The sequence below is a fragment of the Rhinopithecus bieti genome, unplaced genomic scaffold, assembly GCF_001698545.2.
Source record: "Rhinopithecus bieti isolate Rb0 unplaced genomic scaffold, ASM169854v2 scaffold_34310, whole genome shotgun sequence".
Classification (NCBI taxonomy): domain Eukaryota; kingdom Metazoa; phylum Chordata; class Mammalia; order Primates; family Cercopithecidae; genus Rhinopithecus; species Rhinopithecus bieti.
In genome coordinates this window covers 71,385-83,718 of record NW_016814622.1, presented here as the reverse complement: position 1 = coordinate 83,718, position 12,334 = coordinate 71,385, and the positions used below count along the sequence as shown (strand labels likewise).

Genomic DNA, 12,334 nt, shown 5'->3' with positions numbered 1-12,334 from the left:
AAAAAAAAAAAAAAAAAAAAAAAAAAAAAAATAATGTAGAAAAATAAAATAAAGGCCAGGCACGCCAGTGGCTCATGCCTTTTATCCCAGCACTTTGGGAGGCCGAGGCGGGTAGATCACCTGAGGTCAGGAGTTTGAGACCAGCCTGGACAACATGGTGAAACACTGTCTCTATTAAAATTACAAAAATTGGCCAGGTGTGGTGGTACACGCCTGAAGGCTGAGGCAGAAGAATCACTTGAACCCAGGAGGTGGAGGTTGCAGTGAGCTGAAATCACACCACTGCACTCTAGCCAGGGCAACAGAGTGAGACTCTATCTCAAAAAAAAAAAAAAAAAAAAAAGAGCCGGGAGCGGTGGCTCACTTTGTAATGCCAGCACTTTGGGGGACTGAGGCAGGTGGATTGCTTGAGGTCAGGAGTTCAAGACTAGCCTAGCCAACATAGTGAAACCCCGTTTCTACTAAAAATACAAAAAAATAGCTTGGCATGGTGGCAGGTGTCTGTAATCTCAGCTACTAGGGAGGCTGAGGCAGGAGAATCCCTTGAACCCGGGAGGCAGAGATTGCAGTGAGCCGAGATCGTGCCATTGCACTCCAGCCTGGGCAACAAGAGCAAAACTCCGTCTCAAAAAATAAATAAATAAAAAATAATAAAAAGAGAGAATTATAATAGAATACTAAATACTACAAACTACTGCACAACATGAATGGACAAATTCCTACATACACAAAACCTGCCAAAACTAAATCACAAAGAAGTAGAAAATCTGAGGCCGGGCGCAGTGGCTCACACCTGTAATCCTAGCACTTTGGGAGACCGAGGCGGGCAGATCACTTAAGGTCAGGAGTTCAAAACCAGCTTGGCCATCATGGTGAAACCCCATCTCTGCTAAAAATACACACAAAAAAATTAGCTGGGCATGGTGGTGCATGACTGTAATCCCTGCTACTCGGGAGCCTGAGGCAGGAGAATCGCTTGAATCGCTTGGAGGTTGCAGTAAGCCAGATCATGCCACTGCACTCCAGCCTGGGTGACAGAGTGAGATTCCATCTCAAAAAAAAGAAAAGAAAAGAAAAGAAAATCTGAATAGACATAAAAGTAGTGAGGAGATTGAATCAAAAATCTCCCAACAAAGAAAATTCCTGGACCTGACGGCTTCACTGGCAAATTCTATCAAACATTTAAAGAATGAACAGCAATCCTTTATTTAAACATTTCCAAAAATTAAAGAGGAGAGAACACTCCCTCACTCATTCTATGAGGCTAGCATTTCTTTGAAACCAAAGCCAGCCGAAGCCACAAGAAAGGAAACTACAGGCCAATATCTCTCACGAGCACTGATGCAGAAAAACAAATACTAGCAAACCAAAATCAGCAGCGTATTAACAGGATTGTATGCTGTGACCAAGTGGGATTTACCCCTAGAAAGCAAAGATGGTTCAATATATGAAAGCTGATCAGTGTAATATACCATATTAACAGAATGAAGGAAAAAAATATGATCATCTCAGTTGATGCAGAAAAAGCATGGACAAAATTCAACACCCTTTCATGATAAAAACACTCAACAAACCAATAGAAGAAACTACCTCAACATAATAAAAGCCATATATGAAAAACCCACATCACGCTCAATGGTGAAAAACTGAAAACTTTTCTTCTAAAAGCAGGAACAAGGCAAGGATGCCTGCATTCATTACTTCTGTTCAACACAGTGCTGGAAGTTCTAGCCAGGACACTTAGGCAAGAAAAAGAAATAAAGCGGTGGCTCATGCCTGTAATCCCAGCACTTTGGGAGGCCGAGGCAGGCGGATCACCTGAGGTCAGGAGTTCAAGACCAGCCTGGCCAACATGGTGAAACCCGTGTCTCTACTAAAAATACAAAAAATTAGCTGGGCATGGTGGCGGGCACCTGTAATCCCTGCTACTCGGGAGGTTGAGGCAGGAGAATCGTGTGAACCCAGGAGGTGGAGGTTGCGGTAAGCTGATACTGCGCCATTGCACTCCAGCCTGGGTGACAGAGCAAAACTTCATCTCAAAAAAAAAAAAAAAGAAAGAAAGAAAGAAGTAAAATTAATAAATGAGGCTGGGTGCGGTGGCTTATGCCTATAATCCCAGCATTTTGGGAGGCTGAGGTGGGTAGATCAGTTGAGGCCAGAAATTGGACACCAGCCTGGCCAATATGGCGAAACCCCGTCTCCACTAAAAGTACAAAAATTAACCAGGTATGGTAGCACATGCCTGTAATTCCAGCTACTAGAAAGGCTGAGTCAGGAGAATTGCTTGCAACCAGGGGGTGGAGGTTGCAGTGAGCCGAGATCACACCACTGCACTCCAGCCTGGGCAACAGAGCCAAACTGAAAAAAAATAAAATAAAAGTAAATACTGCATTTCTAAACACAATGAACAATTTGAAAATAAAATAAAATAATTCCACTTAAAATCTAGTAATTCCACCTCTGGATATATACCCAAAGAAACTGGGCTGGGCGTGGTGGCTCATGCCTGTAATCCTAGCACTTTGGGCAGCTAAGGCGGGTGGATCACAAGGTCAAGAGATTGAGACCATCCTGGCTAACATGGTGAAACTCCGTCTCTACTAAAAATACAAAAACTTAGCTGGGCATGGTGGCGGACGCCTGTAGTCCCAGCTACTCGGGAGGCTGAGGCAGGAGAACAGCTTGAACCCAGGAGGCAGAGGTTGCAGTGAACTGAGATCACGCCACTGCACTCCAGCCTGGTGTCAGAGCGATTCTCCGTCTCAAAAAAGAAAAAAAATAGAAAGCAGGGTCTCAAGATGTAATTGAACATCCGTGTTCATAGCAGCATCATTCACAAAAGCCAGAAGGTAAAAGCAACCCAAGTGTCCACTGACAGATGAGTAAGCAACATGTGGTATGTCCACACAGTGAGCTATTACTCAGTCTTACAGAGGAAGGACATTCTGACATTGGCTACAACATGAACCGTGGATATCGTGCTAAGTGAAATAAGCCAGCCACAGAAAGACAAATATCCTGTGACTCCACTTCTATAAGGAAATTAGAGTAGTCAAAATCATAGAAGACAGAAAGTAGAATAGTGGCTGCCGGGGTTGGGGGAAAGGGGAATGGAGAGCTGGTGTTTACAGGGACAGAGTTTTAGTTTTTTGTTTCTTTTTCACTTGCCCAACGTGAAGCTCGGAGTTTTAGTTTTAGAAGATGAGGAGTTCTGGAGATGTGTGGGGGTGATGGTTGCACAACACTGTGAATGTATTTAATACCCTTGAACCATACACTTAAATATGGTTAAGACAGTAAATGTCATGCTATGTGTATTTTACTACTATATATATGTATGTGTGTGTGTGTGTGTGTGTGTATATATATATATATATATATTTTTTTTTGAGATGGAGTCTTGCTGTTGTTGCCCAGGCTGGAGTGCAATGGTGCCATCTTGGCTCACTGCAACCTCCGCCTCCCAAGTTCAAGCAATTCTCCTGCCTCAGCCTCTCAAGTAGTTGGGACTACAGGCATGTGCTACCACACCTGGCTAATTTTGTATTTTTAGCAGAGATGGGGTTTCACCATGTTGGCCAGGCTGGTCTCGAACTTGTCACTTCAGGTGATCTGTCCGCCTCGGCCTCCCAAAGTGCTGGGATTACAGGCGTGAGCCACTGCACCCGGCCCAATAAAATATTTTAGAAAAAAAATTTTTTATGTGATAATGCAAACTCATAGCGACTCACACCTGCTTTATCAGGAGTTTCAGAAGGTGTAGAAGGGGGAGAGGACACGCTAAGCAGCCAGGGGCTATTGACACTCCAGAAGCACCCCCGGGGACTCCTTTTCTCAACAACACCCTCTGTAATGGCAGCGTCAGCCACGAGTGCACCGCCATTGGTTTTACTGACCAAACCTAAAGAGCTGACGGATACATTCCCATCAGATGTGCTCACGAAATCATGCCGACACACAGAAGACATACATCTCCTGGCCTGTTGGGCAGCAGTGCAGACAACATGGGGGTCTCAGATCCTCCACTAGAATGATTCTGGTCCCGCCTAAGCTTTCACCTGAGTCCCCATCAGACACCGTAAAGGTCAGTGTATGGATGATGAGCAGGCAGGGGCAGGAACTGGGACTGATTTGGTTTGAACATGTGTCCCCACCAAATCTCATGTTGAAGTGTAATCCCCAACGATAGAGGTGGGGCCTGGTGGGAGGTGGCTGCTGGATCATGGGGACAGAACCTTCATGGCTGGTTCAGCAACATCCCCTTGGCACTGCTCTCACGATAGTGAGTTCTCATGATATCTGGTTGTTTAAAAGTGTGTGCTCGCTGGGCGTGGCGGCTCACACCTGTAATCCCAGCACTTTGGGAGGCTGAGGCAGGCGGATCACCTGGGGTCAGGAGTTCAAGACCAGCCTGGCCAACATAGTGAAACTTCATCTCTACCAAAAATACAAAAATTAGCCAGACGTGGTGGCGGGTACCTGTAATCCCAGCTACTTGGGAGGCTGAGGCAGGAGAATCACTTGAACTGGGGAGGCAGAGGTTGCAGTGAGCCAAGATCAGGCCACTGTGCTCCAGCCTGGATTACAGAGCCAGCACCCGTCTCAAAAAAATAAATGAGTGTGTGACACCTCCCCCTGCTCCTTGTTCCTGCTGTGGCCGCATGAGGTGCCTGCTCCCACTCTGCCTTCACCCTGAATCTGTTTCCCAAGGCCTCCCCAGAAGCCGAGCAGATGCCAGCACCATGTTTCCTGTACAGTCTGGAACCGTGAGCCAACTAAACCTCTTTCGTTTATAAAATACCCGGTCTCAGGTGTTTCTTTATAGCAGTCTGAGAATGACTAAATAAAAAGACACATACCCAGACAGAAATATTACCTGCAGGCCACCGTGTGCTGACTCTGTCACCAAGCAGGAGCGGGCCCCTCCCTCGCAAGGAGCCGCTGGCATGGACAGCCCCGGGGAGGTCAGGCTGAGCGTCCTTTCCTCCGTGCACCCCTGGAGGGTGCTTGCATTGGCTTTCTCAGACAGCACCATCTCAGGGTCCACCTGGCCATGGCCTGGATTAAGTTTAAAATGTCGGGCCAGTCCCCCCTTTCCTATATATGACTTTTCACAAGTCTGACACTTAAAGCTTTTGGGCCTCAGGGAGCAGCTCGATAAGTCAAAGAGCGTGTGCCTCTCTCTCTGATCTTCATCTTCTTCCACACAGAGTTCTGAATAATCATCAGAATCTGACAGATGACTATCTGCCAAATCCTCTGTTTTTATGAACTTATAATCTTTAGCTTTATACTTGGGAGGTCGAGATACCCGTCCAGAACGTGTCTTTACTTTTAACGATTTTTTCAGTTTCTCAGTATGTTTTGTATGCAAGTTGGAAACAAATGGATGTGCTGAACTGGATGAAAGAGATGTTACTGCCAGCGGGTTGGAGGCAGATAAAGGAGTCAACATTGAGCCCTGTTCATTTGGAGTCTTGGGGGCTGGGACTTTCTTTGCAGGGACCACCTGGAGGGCTGGCAGTGGTCTCTGTATGAACACCTGAGGAGGAGGTTGGCGCAAGTCACTTAGGAAGCACGACTGTGGCTCGGTTCTCACAAGCGGCTGTACCCTGAGCAGCTGAGGGCTGCTGATGTGGAGTCCCACGAGGCAGGAATTCCCCTGGGGTGGCTGGCTCTGTCTTGCAGTTTGGGGCTGGATTGTGGCTGGTAAGGGCATTGGCTTTTCCTGACCTTTCATTTCTCCAGATGTTACCTTGACACAAATGGCTTCTAGTTGCTTATGTACAGAAAGACAAGAAAGAGAAAAGAAGCATTGAGCTTATCAACGTGTCTGCAGTTTCACTCTCATCATAAACCCATTATTGACGTTTTTTCTAAATTATATCTTACATATAAAAATTGATGTAATGTGTTTCTACTAAGGTGGTGTTTTCCAGACCTTTCTGACCAGAGACCACAGTGATGTAAGTTGGGCTTGGTGGCTCAACCTGTAATCCCAGCACTTTGGGAGGCCGAGGCAGGCTGATTACTTGAGGTCAGGAGTTCGAGACCAACCTGGCCAACATGGTGAAACTCCATCTCTACTAAAAACACAAAAATTAGCTGGGCGTGTTGATGCATGCCTGTAATCCCAGCTACTCGGCGGGCTGAGGCATGAGAATCGCTTGAACCCGGGAGGAGGAGGTTACAGTGAGCTGAGATTGTACCACTGCACTCCAGCCTGGGCAACAGAGTGAGCCTCCATCTCAAAAAACAAAAACAGAGATCACTATGATACACTTTACATTATGACCCAGTACACGTGTATATAAATATCTGCATACATAAATAAAAAGTTGATGGAACTAGTTACCATTCCTATATAAATGCCCACTGATTGTATCTATTCTACATCACTTTTTTTTTCTTTTACGAGATCAGGGTCTCACTCTGTCACCCAGGCTAGAGCGCAGTGGCGCGATCTCGGCTCACTGCAACTTCTGCCTCCTGGTTTGAGTAATTCTCCCATCTCAGCAGCCTGAGTAGCTGCCACCACACCCAGCTAATTTTTGAATTTTTTGGTAGAGACAGGTTTCACCACGTTGGCCGGCTGGTCTCAAACTCCTGACGTCAAGTGATTGATCCACCTGCCTTGGCCTCCCAAAGTGCTGGGATTACAGGATTATAGGCGTGAGCCACCAACCTAACCCTATTCTACATCACTTTTTAAAAAATACTAGTCATAATCCACTAAGTTGATTTCATGACCAATTAAGAGATAATAAGAGCCTTCTTAACAGTTCTACCTATGTGGGTTTTTTTTTCTTTTGAGATCGACTCTCGCTCTGTCGCCCAGGCTAGAGTGGAACAGCACAATCTCGGCTCACTGCAACCTCCACCTCCCGAGTTCAAGTGATTTTCCTGCCTCAGTCTCCCAAGTATCTGGGACTACAGGTGCATGCCACCATACCCCAGCTAATTTTTGTATTTTTAGTAGAGACGGGGTTTCATCATTCAGGCTGGTCTCAAACTCCTGACCTCTGGCGATCCACCTGCCTCAGCCTCCCAAAGTGCTGGGATTACAGGCGTGAGCCACCACACCTGGCCAGTTTTTTGTTTTATGTTTTTTTTTTTTTTGAGATGGAGTCTTGTTCTGTCGCCCAGGCTGGAGTGCCACTGCAACCTCCACCTCCCAGGTTCAAACGATTCTGCTGCCTCAGCCTACTGAATAGCTGGGATCACAGGTGTGTGCCACCATGCTAGCTATTTTTTTTTTTTTTAAGATGGAGTCTCGCTCTGTTGTCCAGGCTGGAGTGTAGTGGCGCTATCCTGGCTCAGTGCAACCTCCAGATCCCAGGTTCAAGCGATTCTCCTGCCTCAGCCTCCTGAGTAGCTGGGATTACAGGCGCCCACCACCATGCCTAGCTAATTTTTTTATTTTTAGTAGAGATGGGGTTTCACCATGTTGGTCAGGGTGGTCTCGTACTCCTGACCTCATGATCCGCCCACCTCGGCCTCCCAAAGTGCTGGAATTACAGGTGTGAGCCACCGTGCCCGGCGTTACCCATGTGTTTTTGGAGTTTTTAGTACTCTAAAAGCAGATGTAATTCATAATGTGGGCCCATGTTTTTTAAAAAGTTTTAATGAAATTCTGGAAGCCACAAAAAAGCCCTAAGGAACAATGTTACCCAGCTTCCTATTGCCCAACCTGCATGCCCGTTTCTTCACCCTGTCCTGAATGTGCTGTTTAGCATTCTTTTTTTGTTTGTTTGTTTTTGAGATGGAGTCTCACTCTGTCGCCCAGGCTGGAGTGCAGTGGCGCGATCTCGGCTCACTGCAAGCTCCGCCTCCTGGGTTCACGCCATTCTCCTGCCTCAGCCTCCCGAGTAGCTGGGATTACAAGCGCCCGCCACCATGCCCGGCTAATTTTTTGTATTTTTAGTAGAGATGGGGTTTCACCATGTTAGCCAGGATGGTCTCAATCTCCTGATCTCATGATCCACCCGCCTTGGCCTCCCATGTTTAGCATTCTTATGCTTTTTAAAAATTTATATGGCATATGCAGATATTTCTAAAAATATATAGTTCAGCTCTGAAATGTTTTTCAACTTTATATAAATGCTATCATCTCCTGCAACTTCAAAGGCCTTTTCTAGGTTTCTTCATTTTGCTTTGTGAATTTTATCCACATTAACATGGGTAGGTCTCAGGGGTTCATTTTCTCTGCAGTATGAGTACACCAGTCTCCTGTTGATGGACAGGTGGTTTCCAGCCTTCTGTTCCTAAGGTCTGCTCTGAATCCTCACGATGTATGTGGGTATATGCGTGAGTTTCTCTGGGGGCATGCACCTAGGCGTAGGGCTGAGTATCTTCAATAACTTTTTACAAATATATCTAACAAAATTTCAAATACGTGTGCTTTTTGATCCAGTAATTCCATTTCCTGGATTGTATAAAAAAAGTCAGGTGGCCACAAAGATGTTCTGTTCTACAAAGTTCAAAGCAGCACTCTCTATAATAGCAAAACACCTACCAAAGGGGAGAACTACCTTCAATAACATCCCACAAATATTGATTGAGCACTGACCGCGTGCCAGAAACACTGTTCCAGGTGTCAGGGAAACAGCTGTCATACAGCTTAGGGGAGAAGGACGGGGAAGCAAAAGAAAGAAGCCCTCACAGAGCAGAAATAATGAGCATTTTCCTCCAGGGAGAAAAAGAGGCAAACCTCATCATCCAGAGCACGATTTCCCAATCAACATTTCAGAACATAATCCTTTGACATGGGTGGCTGGAGGATGTCCAGCAGCATCTCTGCCTCTACCCACTAGATGCCAGCAGTGATCCCGAGTCCTGACAATGAAGACATTGCCAAGTGCCCCCTGTGGGGCAAAACTGCCCTCGGTTGAGAATCACTTATTTGGGATCACCAAGTGGCCCTCTTTGGACTGAACCTTCTGGTGTGACCCTCAAACAGTGGAGCATCACCAAAAATGTCACACAGGACAGAATAAAAATCCTCACTGAGATCAAGCTGGAGTGTGTCTCTCATCTGTTTCTTGTTATTCTAGTACAAATAGCAGAGATTAGCCAACACTTTGTATGAAGAATTGTACAGAGCTGGCACCATAGCCCTGGGAGTCCTCAACTCCTGGGCTACTTGTGAATCAAATGACGAGATTGACTGTGCATATCCCTCAAGAACCCCATCTCTTTCATGTTACTGTCAGTCACACCTGTAATCCCAGTGCTTTGAGATGCTGAGGTGGGAGGATTGCTTGAGGCCAGGAGTTCAAGGCCAGCCTGGACAACATAGTGAGACCCTGTCTCTACAAAACATTTCTAAATTAGCCAGGCATGATGGTGCATGCCCGTAGCCCCAGCTACTCAGAATGCTGAGGTGGGAGGATCATTTGAGCCTGGGAGTTCCAGGCTGTAGTGAGCCGAGATCAGTCCAACCTGGGTGAGAAAGAAAGACCCTGTTTCAACAAAACCCCAAAACAAAAACAGAATACATATATAAAAATACACTAAACCCTACTGTTTTAGGATAACCACAGTGGCAAAACCAGACTACTAATGTATTTATCCTCTGTCCTGACTGGCTTACCCTGTGGGTATTATGCTTATACTTTGTTATGTTTAGTTAACTCAGCTAACACTAAGTATTTCTGGGTAGAATACATACTAGCCAAGTCGTAGCCTCACCCTTGAGATGGTGGGCGGTTTCCCCTGCCATGCCTCAGTCCCTGCAGACCTGCTGAATCGGATCTCCTGGGGTGGGGCCCCAAGATCTGCCCTTTCAAAAGCTCCACTGACTATTCCGAAGGCAGACAAGGTTCCCTAAGGAATGCAGACAGGTGAGGCAGACAGGAAAAACGTCATCATGGTACAACAGGTGCAATAAAGAGGCAGAAACGGCCCAGAGGTAGTGGGCTGCCCAGAAGCAGTGATCTCTGAGGGGCATTTTGAAGGCTGGGAATTTTTGCCAGGTGAAAAAGGGCATACATCCATGTGTAAATGCACGGATGCATGAAAAGGGGCACAGCATGCTGGATGGCACTGGAAATTTCCGTGGGGTGGAAAGAGGGAGGGTCGGGAGAGACGGGGCCCCGATCTGACCCAAGTGTGTCCACTGGTCTGTGCTCCTGATCCACACCATCCCCCACAGCAAACACTGGGCCTTCTGCTGTGGTTGTTGAAATGTACCCCACCACCCACCGCAGAACCTGCCTCTCCTCTTCTGCATTTTCAACCCAGACTCACCCTTTCAAATCTAGTTCAGATACCACCTCTTCAACAAAGCTGCTTCTGATCTCCTCAGCCAGGAACAATCTCCCTTTCTCTAAATACTTTTAGTTCTTTTCACTATCTTTAGCTTTCTGGCCTTGATTAGAAGTTATCTGGGTATTTTGTTGTTTTTTTTTTTTTTTTTTGAGAAGGAGTCTCACTCTGTCCCCCAGGCTGGAGTGCAGTGGTGCAATTTCGGCTCACTGCAACCTCCACCCCCTGGATTCAAGTGATTCTCCTGCCTCAGCCTCCCGAGCTGGGATTACAGGCGCCCACCACCACACCTAGCTAATTTTTGTATTTTTAGTAGAGACAGGGTTTCACCATATTGGCCAGGCTAGTCTAGAACTCCTGACCTGTGATCCGCCAGTCTCGGCCTCCCAAAGTGCTGGGATTACAGGCATGAGTCACTGTGCCCGGCTATGGGTCTTGTTTTATCTCCTGTTAGTTCATAAACTACTGAGGGGCAAAGTATACATCCAGTTTGCCTTTGTGGCCTCCATGACACAGCTGGGGCTGAAAGAGTATTAGCAGAATGTGCTGCAAAGGTACATTATTGCAGGTAGAATTTATATCGTCTCCATTAGATTAGCTACAAAATACAATCCCATCATGCTACCTAACCTTGATTAAGTTTGCTCCTACTTTATGAAAAATATGTCATTTTTGGATTCGAAACCCAAAAAGCTGTGGCCATATTCAGCAGGGTATGGTGAGGAGTACAGGGGCTCGGGAGAGCAGCCACACCTGAGGGACCTTGGGCAAAGCCACGCAACCTCACTGAGCTTGTTTCCCACCTGCAAAATGCCGGTACAAAAACCCTGCTGAAAACTAAGCAGCCCAGCACAGTGCCCGTTGCAGAGCAGAGGCTTTGCAGATGGCTGCCCCTGGAAGGCGTCTTGCAGCCTTCTGACCCAGACCGAAGTCCAAAAAGGTTGAGTTACCCAAGGTCACACCTCTACATAGCGATAGTGTGGCATCTGGGCAGAATCACACTGTCTTCCTAAACCTTTGCAAGACAACTCTCCAGTCTTGATGATTGACTGGACACAACCCCAAGCAGCTAACATTAGTCAAAAAAACTCAAGAGCAAAGGTTCCTGATTCTATTCTCTAATCCGTTTCTTCTAGTGGAAAAAGCTCTCTTCTTTTGGCAATTTTGGGGTGAGACCCCAGTGCTGAAATGGGATGGAATTTTACAGATACCATGCAGGCCCTCTGGCTTCAGGCGCTATGCTACACCCTCCGCAGTTGGGCGACGGTGTTCCAGTTATCACTCCCCTAGCAACCAAAAGGTGTGTGGCCCAGGAAATAAACCCAATGGGAAAGGATGTTTCGTGGTATAGAGTGCTTTCACATATTCCAAACATTAAGTGTGTATCAGGCACTGTGCTGGGTACTGCGGTTACAAATCAGTCACTATCACCCAGGATGGTAAGTCCTGCAGCCAACTAGTGTATTGTGCTTCACTTTGTTCCAAGCCTGGGCCTCGGCACCTTACACCTGAAAAGCTAAGTTGGTTCCTTTTAATTCATTCATGTTTCAGCTCCAGTGTCTGGCCTAAGGGACCACCCACTTTAAAGCAGCCTCCATCAACCCCAGAACCTGCCTTATGTTCGTTCAAGTATGTTCAAGGCTTCACCTCCTGCACATAGTGGGGAGTGCTGGGAACACGGTCTCTAAGTGCTCCACAAAGGCTTAACGAGCGGTCAAAGGCCTGTAAGAAGAGCTAGGCAGCACGCGAAAGCCCCCAGCAGGCCTGTGAAGGCAGAGAAGGCACGAGGGCGTTCCAGGCACAGGGCCCAGCGTGAGCCACCGCTCCTAGAGTGAGGTTCCTGGGGTGAAAATGCCAGGGTGGTGACAGGTGGGGGCCGTACGCCGTTCCTAAGAAGCTCAGCCTGGGGACGCCCTGAGTCTTAACCCGGGCCGATACTGGCCTTCCTGGACGAGCAGCTAGCCCCGCCGCGGGGCCTCGGCACCCTTCGGGCCTCAGTTTCCCCACGTCCCTCCGACGCCTCACCTGGGGGGGGAGCAGGCGCGGCGGGCGAGGGGCTCGGCGCCCG

General features: G+C 47.3%; 1 protein-coding gene across 1 annotated transcript in view; it reads right to left on the bottom strand.

The window, feature by feature from the left end:
• ZNF839 (zinc finger protein 839) overlaps nt 1-12,334 on the bottom strand; it is a 26,896-nt gene that overhangs the window by 14,039 nt on the left and 523 nt on the right. The window contains exon 2 of the mRNA XM_017851516.1: nt 4,877-5,779. Within this exon, the coding sequence (XP_017707005.1) occupies nt 4,877-5,779 (903 nt within the window). The remainder of the gene's footprint in view (nt 1-4,876; nt 5,780-12,334) is intronic.